Source organism: Artemia sp. Qi Xiang Cuo, chromosome 7 (genome assembly GCF_049724085.1).
Source record: "Artemia sp. Qi Xiang Cuo chromosome 7, ASM4972408v1, whole genome shotgun sequence".
Lineage (NCBI taxonomy): Eukaryota > Metazoa > Arthropoda > Branchiopoda > Anostraca > Artemiidae > Artemia > Artemia sp. Qi Xiang Cuo.
Genome location: NC_142800.1, coordinates 26,503,200 through 26,520,727, shown reverse-complemented (window position 1 = coordinate 26,520,727; position 17,528 = coordinate 26,503,200). Strand labels below are relative to the sequence as shown.

Sequence of the window (17,528 nt, the reverse complement as noted above, 5' to 3'; positions counted from 1 at the left end):
TCAACTAATTACTGTTATTCCATTATTAAACATCTTGCAGAATAATCTTTTTCTTCTATTCGAGGAGACTATTCAAGAATTCAATATTCAATATACTTAGCTTCTATTTGTCTTCTACATCTTCTGTTTACCAAGACTCGTATTTGGATAGCTACACACATCAAGATGTATATTACATTTGGGATTCACTTTTTTTTTACAACAGAACAACTTTAGAGAAACATACTCTATGTAAGTGTGGGTAGGGGTTCAGAAATTAGTCCAAATGACCCAGCCCCTAAGAAAGTTGGAATAATTTTTTTTTTTGGGGGGGGGGGGGTTTAATTTTCCCCCCCCAAAGGAAGAAAAATATTTGCACACACATTTAAATTAGGATTATTTTTTGATGCCCTATTTTAAAAATTAGCAACATGGACATAGCGCAATAGTCGATATCAAACATTAATTTTATTTGAAATTTTCTTTAGTTTGACACTAATTTAATTTGCCTAAAATTTTATGAAAATAAAAAAATTTTATGCAGGCCTTTTTAAAAAGTAATTGAGGTGTAAAAAGACACAAGACAGAAAAAAAAAACAAAAAAAAAGAAACAACTTAGGACACAACACCAAAAAATAAATCTCTTGGGCTCTCTCCCGTGATTATTTTTAATAACCGGCGGTGACATTATACTTCATTGATTTCACGGCTTTTGATTAAGGGGCAGTTGTGGCGGGTCTCCAGTTGGTACCAGTACGCAGCTTGAACTCCGATTTTAAGCGAAGAAATTCCTTCTCTTCTTTATCAACCTTATGCACTTGCGCTACAATTTTACAATTAAGCTGATCTGCTGGTTTGGCTATAGCTACCGATAGTGCAGCAGTAGGCTGCCATTCTGAGCCAGTTACAGCCTTAAACTCAGCTTTCAAGGCCAATAAGGCTTTCACTTCAGAATCAATTGTAGCTTTACCTGCTTTTTTGGACTTCAGGTCTCTGACCTTGTCCCCTTGAGCAGCAATTTCACTATTAATTTGCTCAGCTGATTTTATTGCAGCTACCACTGGTACAGTAATAGGCTTCAAATCTGAGCCACTTACAGCCTTAAAATCAGCATTCAACAACGATAAGGCTTTCACTTCAGAATCAATTGTAGCTTTATTTGCTTTTTTGGACTTCAGGTCTCTGACCTTGTCCCCTTCAGCATCAATTTCACTATGACTTTGATCTGCTGATTTTACTGCAGTTACCACTGGTGCAGTAGTGGGCGTTACCACTGGTACAGGAGTAGGCTTCCAATCAGCGCCACTTACAGATTTAAACTCAGCATTCAAGGCCAATAAGAATTTCACTTCAGAGTAAAGTGTAGCTTTACCTGCTTTTTTGGACTTCAGGTCTCTGACCTTCTCCCCTACAGCAGCTATTTCTCTAGTAATTTGCTCTGCTGATTTTACTGCAGTTACCACTGGTGCAGTAGTAGGCGTTACCACTGGTACAGTAGTAGGCTTCCAATCTGAGCCAGTTAGTGCTTTAAACTCAGCCTTCAAGACTAATAAGGCTTTCACTTCAGATTAAAGTGTAGCTTTATCTTCTTTTTTGATCTTCTGGTCTCTGAACTTGTCCCAGAGAGCAGAACTATCACTAGTACTTTTCTCGGCTTAATTAACTGAAGTAACCACTAGTGAAGTAGTTTAAGTTACCACTGGTACAGTAATAGGCTTCCACTCTGAGCCAGTTATAGCCTTAAACTCAGCTTTCAACGCTAATAAGGCTTTCACGTCCGAATAAATTGGAGCTTTACTTGCATTTTTGGATTTCTGGTCTATGCACCTCTCCCAGACATCAGATATTTCACTAGTAAGTTGCTCTGCTGATTGTACTGCTGGTACCACTGGTGCAGTAGTAGGCGTTAACACTGGTCCAGTAGTAGGCTTCAAATCTGAGACAGTTACAGCCTTAAACTCAGCTTTCAAGGCCACTAAGGCTTTCACTTCAGAATCAATTGGAGCTTTACCTGCTTTTTTGGACTTCAGGTATCTGACCCTGTCCCCTTGATCAGCAATTTCACTATTAATTTGATCTGCTGATTTTAATCCAGTTAACACTGGTGCAGTAGAGGGCGTTACCTCTGGTACAGTAATAGGCTTCCAAACTGAGACACTTACTGCTTTAAAATCAGCCTTCAACGCCGATAAGGATTTCACTTCAGATTAAATTGTAGCTTTATTTGCTTTTTTGGACTTCTAGTCTCTGACCTTCTCCCCTAGAGCAGCACTTTCTCTATTAATTTGATCAGCTGATTTTACTGCTGTTACCACAGGTGTAGTATTAGGCTTCCAATCTGAGCCAGTTACAGCCTTAAACTCAGCCTTCAAGGCCAATAAGGCTTTCACTTCAGAATCAACGCCGGCTTTATCAGCTTTCTTGGACTTCAGGTCTCTGACCTTCTCCCCTAGAGCAGCAATTTCACTATTAATTTGCTGTACTGATTTTACTGCTGTTACTACTGGTGTAGCGCCAGGCTTCCAATCTGAGCCAGTAGCCAACTTAAAATCAGATTTGAGGGCTAATAAGATTTTAACTTGCTGATCAATTAATACTTTATCGGCTTTGCTTGCTTTCAAACTTCTGACATTTTCACCCTGTGCCACTATTTGTTCGTTTAATTTTGAGACCTGCAAATTAAAGATCATAAAGAATAAATCAAGGGAGCACCAGTTTCGATTTCTGATGTCTAAGGTCAAATTAGGCCATGAACAGTTTTTTGACACTTTTTGAACAGATTTATATAGTAGCATTAGAAAGTTGACAAGGTATAAGAATTCCCACTCATTGAATACAGAGAGAAAAAAGTGCGTTAGAAAACAACAGTTTTGCCACCAAACCCCTAGTTTACTCTGAATCTGCTCAAAGATAATTGATTCTTTAATTTAATAGTCCATTAATTAACAACCATTGATTTATTATAATCAATTTAATCTTCCGTGATATTATCTATTACATTTTATTATGAATTAATTAACACCCTAAAAGCAAAAAAACGAAAAAAAATTAAAAAAAATGTAGTTAGGATAATCGATTTAATAGTCACTTATATTTTATATTACCTTAATTTATTAATTAAATAACACACTATAATTAAACAAACGACAAAAAATAAAAACAAATTTATTTAGGATAATCAATTTCAGAGTCAGGTATTTTATCAATTCAATTAATTTATTAGTTAATTAACACCCATTAATTAACAACAAGTCCATTAATTAACACCCATTGATTTATGATCATCAATTTAAGCGTTCGTTAGTTTATCAAGTCCATTAATTTATTAATTAATTAACACCCATTAATTAACAACAAGTCCATTAATTAACACCCATTGATTTATACTCATCAATTTAAGCGTTCCTTAGTTTATCAAGTCCATTAATCTATTAGTCCAAAATCATATTGTCATTTAAATATCGCACCAACGTAAATGATATTACCCAAGTTATAACAAAACAATAAATAAATTATATCTAAGCACAGAAAAAATATTTTTCAATTATAAAATATATTTAAAATTTAAAAAGTTCTATTTCTTTTTTTTGATTGCATTTTAATACAAAAAAAAAACAATCAGGTTTTGCTTTTTTGACAACATAAATCGATCGTTAATCATAGTAAAACGATTGTATAAGATAAAAATACGCCACAAAAACAAACCAAATGAATTAAAGAACACTTTTTAACACGTAAGAATTAATGTATATATATATATACTTAGAACCAAGGGCATATCCAGGATTTTTGTTGGGGGGCGGGTCGTTATTTTAGGGTGTTTCACAAGAAAAAAACTTAAAAAATGCATCAAAAACACGTTTAAATGCATTTTTGCTACTTATTTTACGAGTAAAACAAAAACTTCAGGAGGGGAGACATCATTAATATTTTTTGGACGGGGAGAGAGGAAATAACTCAGATTTTTCCTGAGGGAGGGGCGAGACCAGTTTTGTCACAGTCTGATCAACAATTGCTAGACAAGTTCTTAAAATCACTAGAACATACGGAAAAAAATGAATCACGAAGCGTATTAAAAAACATTATCCATCGGGCTTAAAAAAGCGAGCAAATTCTACAGAAAGCTTTTGCTGGTGAATTGAATCATTCTGTTAAATGCTCCAGGATGGAACTTTTTTTTTACTTTCGGTTCTGTACTTTTTGCCTTTTTTAATTTTTGCTTTTTTTACTTTTACTTTTTCCTCCTTAAGAAAATTTGAACATAAACATAGATAGAGGCAGGGACAAAGATTGAGTTATATATAAACATACAACTCGTCTTTTTTATGGCTTTTTATATATAGTTGCTTCATGGCACTAAGGACACTATTTACACATAGAAATCACAAGTGTCTGAAATAAAATTCCAATTTTTTAGTCCCAAGTATTTGAAGGAGCTAGCAGCAATTGAATGATTTATTTATACAATTGCGTGGGCCAATTTAGGTTTTTAGCTGAAATTTAGAAGAAATGTATTATTAAATTATGTCACAACATAAAAAAATACGAAGTGTCCATTTCTAACTTTAACGCAAAAGTACCTCTTTCTTTGAACACAAATTCGTTCACTACCCTTGTCTGCTCCACTCTACGAAGTAAATAGTTTCAAAACTCCCATATTTTTCCTCCCTGATGTTTTTGAGTCTTGTTTGTCAAACATAAAAGCCTGAAAAGCAAATAATGAAGATGTGTGGACTTATTATGCCTTTTCTCGTGCTTATTTTTCCTTATTTCTAACAGATCAAAAATAACAACAAACATATCAATTCTCAAACAGTTCATGGCAGCGAAATACAGGTAAGGAGTGACTAGGCCGAATAGTAACCGAAACTCTAAACATAATTTTGATAACAATAGATACATCAAAAGAATCGGCTTTTTATGCCAATTCCAAATACATGAAGTTCATTGAGTTTACCCACCTAAAGCCACGAGCCTGATAAAATATGCCTGAGTTTCTAGAAAGAGGGAAAACAACTCCAAAAAGTAGTGTAATCTTAACAAAATCCCACAATCAGATTCAGCATATCAGAGAACCCTAATCTTAGAGGTTTCAAGCTCCTATCTAAAAAATGTGAAATTTGTATTTTTTTGGCCGAATGATGCATACCTTTTTTTTAAGGGTTGATCGTTTCGAACCAATGGTCCTACATGATCAGGAGAGAGCTCTCATCTGATACTGTACACGGGTAACTGAAACGAACATTTCTCCAGACCACTTTTACAATAAGATTAAGTAGGTTTTCGGATGCTTACAAGAGACCATACGTTCAGAGCACACATTCCACCAAGTGTATTCCATGGAGCTCGATTTGTAGGCAATAAGGATCTTATTGAAGCTATTCGTCAATAACTACTATATTTACTATTTATTTGCTAATGTTTAACATCATATAGGTCACAAGTATCCGTACCAATAAGTCAAAAACTGATACAATCAATCAAGTGATGTTACAAGGGTAGCTGAAGCGAATATTTCTCCAGAGCACTTAGAGCAGATGTTTTGGAAAGCGTACCTCGAGTAGCTCGAATTCACAGGCAATGTGCATGTGATTGAAGCTATTCGTCAATGCCTACTTTATTTACTATTTACAGTGTCCGTAGCACTGAGTCAATCACTGACCTGAAGAAAATCACGTGATGATAACGGGTAACTGAAACGAGTTTTCCTTTGGAGCATTTTTATGCTAAGATTCAGTAGGTTGCATATGCTTACAAGGGAACACACATCTTTTTTTATGCCTGAAGGCAAGCGAGCATTTGTCATTACAGAGATCGCATGTACTAAATAGGTTCCATTAAAACGTCATAAATCCTATGTATTGGTGAGTGTGACCTGTTTTGTCTCAAGGCGCGGGAATCGAGTTGATACTTTCAGGAAAAAGCTGTTGTTTTTGAGAGGCGGGGGGGGGGGTAAGGCGACTCAGAGTTTTGCACTTGGACGGAGAAAAAATTTGGAACATCAAATAATACGATCCATTGTAGACGCAACTATGGGCACACAAAAATGGATTTAATGGACTCAGGATCTTTTACCAGACCCAGCCCGCCTCCAATCAATCAGATTAACTCAGCCCTATCTTATTGCTCAAACTCCACTGCTCTTTCACCTTCCTTGGGGGTTGACCCCTCCCCTATCTCCTGAATATCCAGAAAGGAGGCAAAAAAGGTATTGCATGCATATTACTGATAAGTATTCTTGTTTAAAAATGCAACTACAAAAAAATAGATAAATTTACAAGAACGAGACAAATTTTTCGTTAGGATTTTTTTTTTCGTGCGTGTATTTTAAGAAGGTGTCTACTTTTTTCAATTTTTTCTTTTGTAGTATTTAAATTAATATATTCTAATATATTTACAAAAATGTTCATAAAATTATGGAAGTTATGAAAAAAATAGCTTTAAATTTTGTATCCAAGGCAAATTTCTGTCAAACATTATACATTTTCCTTCAAAACAATACCCGTGAGCCAAAGAACTATGGGTCGATTGAAAGAGTCCATTTATCAATTCAAAGATTAAAATTCATTTTTTTTTTTTTTTACATTTAAATTTTACAGTGTTTTTACTTTTGTATTAACAACGGTTTTTAGTTCTATAAATAATGACGAAATTATCAAGTGAAATTTATTATATAACAATGAAAGAATTTTCCGTATAGGAGCAAAGGGGATATCTATATCTAGGAGTGGATAAGGGGGACATAACTTGATTTAACAGCATCTAAATTAGGTTTCTTTGTTTCTTTATTTCTTGTAATGTTTTTAAGTTATTAGTCAGGGTCGTTGTTAAATTTTTTTTCTGTTCTCTAGTTTGAAAAGCAGCTCCTTGGTGATCCCGAACTCAAGAACTTAAAGAAAGGTGACATAGTTCAAATTCTGCGCAAGGGTCTATACATTTGTAACGAGCCATTGCATTTTAGTCCTTTAACATTAGTTGAACACCAAGTACTGCTGTTCAAGATTCCAGATGGGAAGCCAGCTCCTGTAGCTACTAAACCCCAAACCCAGGTTTGTTTGTTTTTCTTTGTAAGTTCTGACCTTGCTTGGTTGGAAAACAGTTAACCCTACCGATTGTTAGAGGTGCAACATTATGTGTGAATAATCTTTTTCAGACATTCCGCTGGCGATGTGGCTTTGTTAGATTTAGGTGGGATTTGATTAAAATTTTAAAGTTCAAGTGAATTTTTAAGAGCCAGAAGTTACTGGAGGTTTTTCCAATTTTGTGATTTTGTAAGGATCCTTTGATCCTCCGGCTGAAACATCTCGAAAACGAACCTCGTCAGAAATGCCCTTTAGACCATCAGTTATAGTTTAGATCATCAGCTCCACTCCAAACAAACTTTGGAGGGGAGCAAACTATGTAAAGGCTGCATTAAAAGATCTATAATTACTTAGGAAGAAAAAGTGTAAGTTCTGACCTTGCTTGGTTGGAAAACAGTTAGCCCTACCGATTGTTAGAGGTGCAACATTATGTGTGAATAATCTTTTTCAGACATTCAGCTGGCGATGTGGCTTTGTTAGATTTAGGTGGGATGGCATTTCAGTCGCCATTCATGTTTTCGCCAGTCCTATTTAACTTATGCTTTGAATGAGTGGCGAGTTTTTAACTATCTGACTGACTCAAAGAGGGTGGTCTAGGTGTGGGCAGCGCGGACAGTAAAGAGGTCTTATTATTTTATCCTCCGACACTAAGGAAGATTCAGTTTTCAGCAATGGCCTCTGGTTCATAAAACCGTAAAGCTAAAAATAATTAACTGAATTCAAAGTTTTTTAGTTCAATGGAAAAAAGTGACACCTTCATATCTTCAGTGGCGTAACTTTTTCAAAATCTTGGGGGGGGGGGGCAAATGTGGAGCCAAATTTCCCAAGACAAGTGAAAATTATAGTAAAAACTGAAAAATACGCCAGTTGGTACCATAAAGGTACTTTTTAATGCTATAAAGGTAAATATATACTAAAGAAAACTGATCCGTTTCTGTTGATGCTTGAATTATGCAGGCGTATCTTAGTTTTGACAAGATTATTGAAGATACTAAATTTCAGGTAGGGAGAGGGGCAAACAGGGGTTTGGGAGGCAAGCTGAGGTCTGAGAGGGGTTGTCCCCCCTGCCCTATAGCACATTACGCTCATGTATCCCCCCCCCCCACACACACAAGAATGTATGGCCGAGAATGCAGAGGGAGAGAGGGGGGGGGGCGGAGAGAAGATGAAAGACACACCAGAAAAAAAAACAATGGCGAACTTTTGTTCATCACTCATTACCCGTCGTTCCGTCAGCGCACCTCAAAGCGGTGGAAGGGTTTAAACACCACTGAGCTCCACGCCGAGCGATTTGGTGGCCAACGCGCTCCGGGTGACCCGCAAGACTGGGGACCTTGCGGTCAACTCTATTCCCAAGAAACATCGATGGATCTGAGACCTAGAAGAAAAGTTGCAACGTCTACGGCGTCCCCAGCTAGCGACGCGGCCCCTGTATTAGTGCGAGTGTCGAGAAGTAAACAAGGCAACCACACTACGGCGTTCCCGGCAGGCGAAGCGACTTCGAATATGGCGGAAAAGTCGAAAAATCCTTTTCATGCCATAAATCTAGGAAAACCCACTACAGTCATTAAACAGGCAAAATCTAGAATAAATGTGGGATGCTGGAATGTAAGATCCATCAAACAAGAAGCCACGCAAGTTTTTCTTGTCCATGAGATGGAGAAGTACAACATAGACATACTTTGCATATCCGAGACCAGAATTTCAGGTTCTGGGTCCATAGTTATTACAGCTCCTGAAACGCTACATCAATTCCATTTTTTCTACTCCGGAGTAGAGGATAATTCGGGACTCCACGGAGTTGGTTTCATCATGAACCAAAGAACCAGAAATGCTCTCCTAGAATGGGAACCAGTCTCCTGTAGACTTGCCAGAATTAGACTGAAAGGAAACCCCGCAAATGTGTCGATAATTTCTACCTATGCCCCCACCCGTGACGCTGCTGATATGACCAAGGATGATTTTTACGGCGAGCTGCAGCAGCTGTCTTCTTCTGTTGCCGCACGTGATTACTTGATTGTTGCTGGACACTTCAACGCAAGAGTTTGTTCGTCTGACCAAACCACAAGACAAGTCCTTGGAAAATTTGGACAAGGTCAGAGATGTGAGAATGGCACAAGGTTGGCAAACTAAGCCTTGATGAACCACCTTTTTGTCAACAACACCATATTTCAGCACAAACCTAGTCACCTTTTAACTTGGAATTCAAATGACGGTGTCACTAAGGCTCAAATAGACTTCATTCTCGTACGCCAGCGCTGGAGAAGCTCCGTACAGGACTCTCGCTCTTACAACGGCGCGGACACAGGCTCGCAGTCTGGGTCTGACCACAGGCTTGTTGCTGCATAAATTTCGCTATGTCTTGCAACTCGGAGGAAAAACAAACCCAAGGCCGGATTCGACATCGGTAAGCTCCAAGACAAAGAAGTTCGGCAGGCCCTCAATTTGGAACTGACTAACCGATTTGACGCCCTCAGTTCTTATTAAAACCCACCCCCCGAGACGAGATGGTATACATTTAAAACAGTGATGACCGAGACTGCTTATTTTATCCTAGGCCTACAAAAAACCAAACGACCGCAGTGGATTACCGCTAGGACCCTGTCAATAGTCGGTGAGCGAAGACAAAAGATGAGCGGCCCTAAAGAAGAAACAAAAGAGCTGCGCAGACAGGTAAAACGCTCTGTTCGTCTGGACCGCCGCCAAATGTGGGAAGACGCTACCGTGTCGTTAGAGAAAGCAGCACGCTCACATGATACCCGCAAGCTTTACCAGATCCTGAAAAAGTCCGCTGGTAAGAAAGCTGCTGTCTCAGATATGGTCAAAGACAGATCAGGAAAAATCATCAGTCGTCAGAAGAAGCGCTTAGCAAGATGGAAGGATCACTTTGAGATCCTCCTAAACTCTACCCCATCATCCGATCCTTATGCTTTCCCACCTGCCATTTCTAAAGAACCCTACGACGTCGAGCAGGATTCACCGACCAGAGCCGAAATACTAAAAGCAATCAAGACCCTGAAGAACCACAAAGCCCCAGGTGAAGACAGCCTCCCCCCGGAAGTGTACAAACAATGCCCTGAGGTCACTGCTGAACAGCTCCATGGCATTCTCGAAGAAGTGTGGAGGACCAATTCTTTCCCAAAAGATTGGAAGACATCAATCATTCTCCCCTTCTATAAGAAAGGAGATAAAACCGAATGCAAAATTTACCGCGGAATAAGTCTTATAGACATTGCGGTCAAAATATTCGGGATTATACTCTTGAACCACTTCAAAGGGGCAAGGGAGGAAAGAACCCGAGAAACTCAAGCCGGCTTTCGGCCAGGTAGAGGCTGTACTGATAATATCTTCGTTTTTCGCCTCATTATCCAGCAGTTTGAAAGGTACAATCTACCCCTGATCTTGATGTTCCTGGACTTCATTGCCGCCTTCGACTCTGTCACTCGCCAGAAACTTTGGAAGATCCTAGAGAATGACGGAATGCCGCTGAAGTTTGTTGAACTGATGAAGGCATACTATGACGCGTCAGTGAGCCGAGTTCGAGTCTATGGTGAAGAAACTGAAGAATTCCTGGTTGAGTTCGGAGTAAAACAAGGGTGTATCCTCTCTCCGACTCTGTTCAATTATTGCGTCGATTGGGTGCTTGAAAATGCACTGTCGTCCTATCCAGGAGTTCAGATAGGACAGAATCTCTCACTGACTGACCTCGATTATGCGGATGATGTTGGCCTCCTGTCAGAACCCGTAGAAGCTCAAAACATGCTGGACAACGTGGTGGCCTGGGCAGACCTGATCGGCTTGAAAGTCAGCACAGAGAAAACGAAATTCATGGCAATTAACCACGACACAGGACCATTCACACTAACTGTCAATCAAGTTCAACTGGAAAAAGTCAACTGTTTCACATACTTAGGCTCCCAAATATGTATTGACGGATCCTCCGACGCTGATATCCAACAGAGAACACAGAAAGCACAGACAGTCTTTGCCTCCCTTCGGAAACCCTTATGGAATCGCCGCGAAGTCAGTGTCCAAACGATAGTGCGAATCTACATGGCACTAGTCCGCACCGTTCTCCTTTACGGATGCGAAACATGGTCGGTAAAACTACAGCATGAGAATACGCTGAAGGTGTTTGAGCATACCTGTCTGCGAAGAATTCTCAGAATACAGCTGCGTGACCGTATCTCCAGCGCGGATCTACGTCGAATGTGCAATATTCAGAGAGATGTTGTGCTCACTATTAAAGGACGCCGTTTGAAATGGTTGGGCCATGTTTTACGGAAGCCGCCAGAATACTTGCCTCACCAAATACTTCTAGTCGAGCCTATTAGCTCATGGAAGAGACGCCAAGGAGGACAGAGGAAAAACTGGTGGAACCTGGCCAAATCAGACCTTGAACCTATCGGGGGATTCAGAAAGTTCGGACACAGATGGTCAACTCAGTGGCTTACTTTTGCAGAGCATCTGGCAGAAGATCGCTCAACATGGTCCAAGAAGGTCTCCAAGATCATCGATGCCGGGCGAGGTGGAAACGCCTGATTCCCGCCACAAGTAAAGTAAGTAGTACCCGTCGTTCATCAAGCCAGGGTGCAATGCAGAATAAACAGCATGAGGTGCAAATAAAATGCATGAGGAGCAAACAGAAGGAGGTGCAATGCAGAATAAACAGCATGAGGTGCAAATAAAATGCATGAGGAGCAAACAGAATGAGGTGCAATGCAGAATAAACAGCACAAATATATTGGGATATATGGATTAAATCCTAGTAAATGGGATTGTGTCTGATATGACTGGTGAAAGGGATAGAAATGTTGCCTGATTGCGTAGATGATACGGAAAATTCTTTCATTGTTATATAATAAATTTCACTTGATAATTTCGTCATTATTTATAGAACTAATGATAAAAATATATAAAAGATACATTTATGGGAAGGGGCAGATTTTAGACTGATACTAACTTTATGCCGGACTGACCTCTGGTCCGTTGTTTTTAGAAATACCTAGGAATTTTGTCGGATCATTGTAAGTGCATCTTATTATATATCATTGTAGTTTCTGAGACTTGTGGTCTATTTGGGACAGCTAGTCCCGGTAGAATATCTATATCTTGTATTAATACATGCCAGTTAAATAAAAATATTTTATTTTAGACAACCTCTCTACGATACACCTTTACCCCCTCGAATATACCCAGTTGGTACGCCTCATTAGTTCGGTCATAGCCTAAGGCACGCTACCAAAGTTTAATTACCTTAGGGCCAGAGTTTATCTCCCCTGTAAAGGGAGAATAAAGGCATCTACGACTACAACTCCCAAATACCATAAAATACACATTACAACATAAATACCCTATTTATTTTAGATACAGCCTTTGCTATTTTTTTGGAAATCAAATTTTTTATAACAACCTTTAGGATCAATTTTTTTTCAATCTTACTTTGAAAGACTTTTGGACATAACAAATTTTGCAGCCACTTCAAATTTGTCCTGATACTATCATCTCATACCATTAGACACCAAACCATACCCGATCAACTGATATTTTGGAAAATATAGCAGTATTACAGACTTTACTACAAGTTCGTCAGAAAGTAAGATAAAATCAGAACTTAATTTAGGCCTAGAGAATGTGCTACATAGCCCAAATGGCTTATATTATTGAAATATGTGAAAATGCTTTGTGCTGGAAAAAAAAATATGTGAAAATTTAAAAACAAAAATGATATGTGTAAATTATCCAAGGTATTTCTAAAACGAAAAATAAACGGTATATCAACCACATCACACAGATAAAATAAATTATTTATGGGAATTAAATTTAAACGCAAATAATTCATAAACTTTTCTAATATAACTTGAAATCTAATTTAAGCAAAACCACTAATATAATGTTTAAGCTGCTTGGGGTCCAGTTAAAACAGAAGATGCATATGAAGAAGGGTATATATATATATATATATATATATATATATATATATATATATATATATATATATATATATATATATATATATATATATATATATATATATATATATATATATATATATATATATATATATATATAATATATATATATATATATATATATATATATATATATATATATATATATATATATATATATATATATATATATATATATATATATATATATATATATATATATATATATATATATATATATCTGCCCATTTCAAAGGTCTGCCCATTTCATATGAAAACATTGATTGAAAACAAAACTAGTCTTATCTAGGCTCTCCGCCAAAACAGGTAACTAGATTTTTCAAATATCACAGGAACTACAATCTGAGAAAATAAATATCACGACGTGTAAAAAAATGATAAAACTATCCAGTTGCGGACCCAGCGGGGGGGGGCCGGAAGGGTACACCCCTAAAGTAGTCTAAAGTAGTTTAATTTACCTAATTAAAGCAATTTTGCATTAATTTAGCTTTCTCCTAACGTAAGTTTGTCGGATCAACCTACTCAAATGAGCCCTCTCTGAAGTTTATACGAGCATCTTTTGCATAAGAACCATATATATCCCAAGGGTATAACTTATAACGCCTTCTCTGGGCTCTGGGGAGTTGTTTTGACCCCAGATATTTCGTTAAATTATCTTTGAACTATCTTAAAAAAAATAGCTATCTCAAAGTTCTTATTGAATGAATTTGAGGGGAAAAGGGTGTGAAGATGGGGGGGGGGGTCCTCCGATGTATTTTAACTCTTAAAAAAGAGAACTATAACTTTCCATTTTAAATCAAATGAGCCCTCTCTGAAGTTTATATGAACATCCCTTCCATAAGAATCATATATTTCCCAGGGCATAACTTACAACCTCTGCCCCCGGGCCCTGGGGGTTGTGTGGACACCGGAGTTCTATTATATGTTTTTTGAACTTTTTCTTAACAAAATGGTGATTTCAAAATTTTTATCGGATGCATTTGGGGAAAAATGACGTGGGGGTGCTAGTGGCCCTCCGATCACTTTTGACTCATAAAAAGGGCAATAGAAATAAGGATTTCCAATCAAATGAGCCCCCTCCAAAGTTTATGTGATGACCCCTTCCATATGAAGTGCTTCTGGGGAAAAAAATAATAAATTATTGGAGACGTACAGCCTTTACTATAGGCAGCGCTATAGCGTTGCCTCTGGTTTCATTGGATTTTGAGGGGATGTTGAAATACATTAAATACACTAATTACAACTAATTAAAACTTATAAATAAGAATCAGATATTAAAAAAATAAAAATAATTAAAAATAACAAATAAATCAGGAAAGAAAAATAAATAGCAAATTGTGCCCACGTCGCCCTTTGCTTAGGCAGCAGCATTGCGCTTTTTTACTAAAGTGTAAATTATGTTCTGGCCTTGGGAAGGCATAGGGGTTTTGGGCCCTACTCATGTAATTTCTGCTCGCTTTGAGTTTGACTCGCCTATTTATTGTAATTTCTGTTCGTTTTGGGTTTCAATACTGATTTTTGGTAGTTTCATGCTTGGTAGATTATTTCATTTTTGCTCATTTTTTGTTTGAAAGAGTTCTTTACTTTTCTTTGAAAACTTATTTTGTGAAAAAAGTTTTTTTAATTAATTACAACCAACAATGGAATAATCAAGATTGAAACAGCCCAAGATCATACGTCATGAATTCTCTTCGTATTGATTGGTGGAAATATGTAAAGAACCAGGTTGTTCATGCATATAACGCGTGAACATGCGTTAAATGCATGTTCATCAAAGTATAAACACCTACGGAACAAGTACTCACAAAACCTATCCTCTCCACACAAAAAAAGTGACCCTTTGTGTGACATATGCGAACCTGGCAACTAAATTGCGTAGTTACACAATTCAATACAACTTAGGAGAATAGATAGCGTCTCGATCAGATGCAAAGCATAATCACCTGCGGAACCGGCTCCGTAGGTGATTATGCTTTGATCAGATGTGTTCTGAATAAAAAAGACGGATCCTGATATAAAGCTTGTGATTAGAATTAGGAAAATGAAAAAATGAGGGTGCATTATTGTGGAGCATATTTAAATTAATGCCTTCTATTTTGAAATTTTTTCACCCTGCCCTATTAGATTTTATGTGATGTTTATTGAAACCCATTTATCAAGCCTATTTTTACGATTTGAGAGTGCTACGCTTAATTACTCGTATATAGAATGGAAAATTGTTTTGATTATTATAATTGTATTCATGTTCCTCTAATCTATCCCTTTTTCTCAATGTTATTGACGTCAAAACTTGAAAATATGATAATTTATTTCGAAAGCATTTATTTTTCCTGTCATTGCAATACAACTGGAATAAAAGAAATTAGCCGCGTAAATTGTATTGATAGTATTTGATAGAATCTACTTTTATTTAATATGCTTCGGAACCGTACGAAATTTACTTCTTGTGTGTCCCCTAAGCTCCTTGATTGGAGGCCGGGATTTGCTGATATAGGCCCACTATATTTTTTGGAAGGAAAGCAAAAAAAAACCCCACACACATATAGGATGCTTTGTTTCATGAGCAGCTTTTGCATGTACTATTATTGTTGTGTGCTGCAAAATTATTTATAGTACGGAGCACTCGTCAACTGATTCAGATTTTTTTTCCGTTTCGCACATACGAAACAGATGTATATGTGTATGCACATATGTGTATGTGCACATACGCACATACGAGTAATACGAAACAGACGAATAAAAGTGTGCTTTATTTGGAATGAAAGTAGATCATCAACGTAAAGACAATGATTTCCTCTCTTTACATACCGAAATAATTTGTGATGGTTTCTTAAAGAAGACCTGCAAACCTTAAAGAAATTCCAGTTTCCAGACTGGAATTCTATCCGTAGTTCCAAGCAGTAATTGTTGCTTTGATAGAAGCTCATAAAATAATGGAAAGAAAAATGAGTGGGCTTTATTGCGGAGCATATTTACATTAATGCCTTCTATTTTGAAATAGTTTCACCCTACCCTATTAGATTTTATGTGATGTTTACCGACACCCATTTATCACGCCTGTATTTACGATTCGAGAATGCAACGCGTAAATACTCGTATATCCAATGAAAAAATGCTTTGATTATTATAATTGTAGTCATGTTCCTCTAATCTATCCCTTTTTCTCAATGTTATTGACGTCAAAACTTGAAATTATGATAATTTATTTCGAAAGTATTTATTTGTCCTGTCATTGCATGGCAACTGGAATAAAAGAAATTAGCCGCGTAAATTGTATTTATAGTATTTGATAGAATCTACTTATATTTAATTTGGTTCAGAACCAAATTAAATAAAGGATTTCAAGAGGCTTAAAACGTGCTAGTTTTTTCTGCATAACTTTTTTGTGCTTTGAAACTTCGGAATATTTGAGTTTACCATTAAAAGCTGCACCTTCCGATAAATTGACCATAAGTTTGGGGGTAAGTAGCCAAAGTATTTGAAATTGAGCTATAATACAGCTGTGATTTTTCTGTCATTTATCGTCTTTGTAATTAGTGTAAATTGTAAAATCTTGCCCTTAATCTTTTTTATTTGCTCACTATTTCTCACTGAGTAGGCTACAGTCTTTAATTAACCCAGTAAAATGTATATAACTACGGCCCATTTCCAGATTTCTCATTAGCCTATAACCTATAGCCTAGACTAGGTCAGTATCTGCCAATTTTCGGCTCACTTGGGATTCGGGCCTAGGCCCCGGGGCCCTTTCCAGAATCCCTCCGTCTCCTCGGAAAGTTTGTTTTATAGAATCTAGGGGATGAAAGGAATCCCGCCATTCTTGCATTTTCTTAGTTTATATTTTGAAAGCCTACAACATTGAATTCTAAGTAGATCAAGGCATGTTTATTTCTTAGCTATCTCATTATGGTACTAGAATAGAACTTTTCTGAAGTTTGAAAAAAAAACATTTCAAACATTTCATAGCCTACCTGTTATTTGGCACAGCAAGTAATTTGACTCCTTTTTCTTTTGCATTTTTTCGACTAATATCGCACCCTTCGAAAAAGCATCGAACGCCCATTCTGGTTGTTAGCCGGCAGCACTTAATAATAATCAGTTTTCTAAGCGCAATACTTCTTCTTCATATGCATATCTCACGATTTACTCTTTAATTTCAAGCTGCTAATATTCGATAATTTCCCGGTCACTCGTTGCATGAATCACGCTCTAGCATAATTTATTGGCTCGGAGCGATTCAGTAGAACAACATTTTGCGTCTAGAGGCGCTGAGGTACGCGGGTTCACTTTTGGAGAGTTTTGTCAGTACTTGTTCCGTATGTGTTTATTTTATACTTTGATGTTCATGCATGTAACAAAATGAATTCGTCAAAAATTTAGTTGTGAAACTAACTTACATCTAGAAACATTATAATAGATTATAGTTGTGAAACACTTAACTAAGAGATTAAAAAAGATTAACATGGATAGAAGATTTGCACAAACGGGAAGTAATGGG

At 37.1% G+C, this 17,528-nt stretch overlaps 1 protein-coding gene across 1 annotated transcript in view; it reads right to left on the bottom strand.

Moving 5' to 3' along the window:
- The window catches only part of LOC148950108 (bifunctional glutamate/proline--tRNA ligase-like), a 31,624-nt gene extending 14,531 nt beyond the window's left edge, over nucleotides 1-17,093 (bottom strand). Inside the window, exons 1-5 of the mRNA XM_089091778.1 lie at nucleotides 17,002-17,093; nucleotides 14,711-14,819; nucleotides 2,232-2,651; nucleotides 1,677-2,156; nucleotides 705-1,517 (exon numbers count right to left, since the gene is read on the bottom strand). Of these exons, the coding sequence (XP_088947904.1) occupies nucleotides 705-1,517; nucleotides 1,677-2,156; nucleotides 2,232-2,651; nucleotides 14,711-14,819; nucleotides 17,002-17,093 (1,914 nt within the window). The remainder of the gene's footprint in view (nucleotides 1-704; nucleotides 1,518-1,676; nucleotides 2,157-2,231; nucleotides 2,652-14,710; nucleotides 14,820-17,001) is intronic.
- Nucleotides 17,094-17,528: the final 435 nt, after the last annotated feature.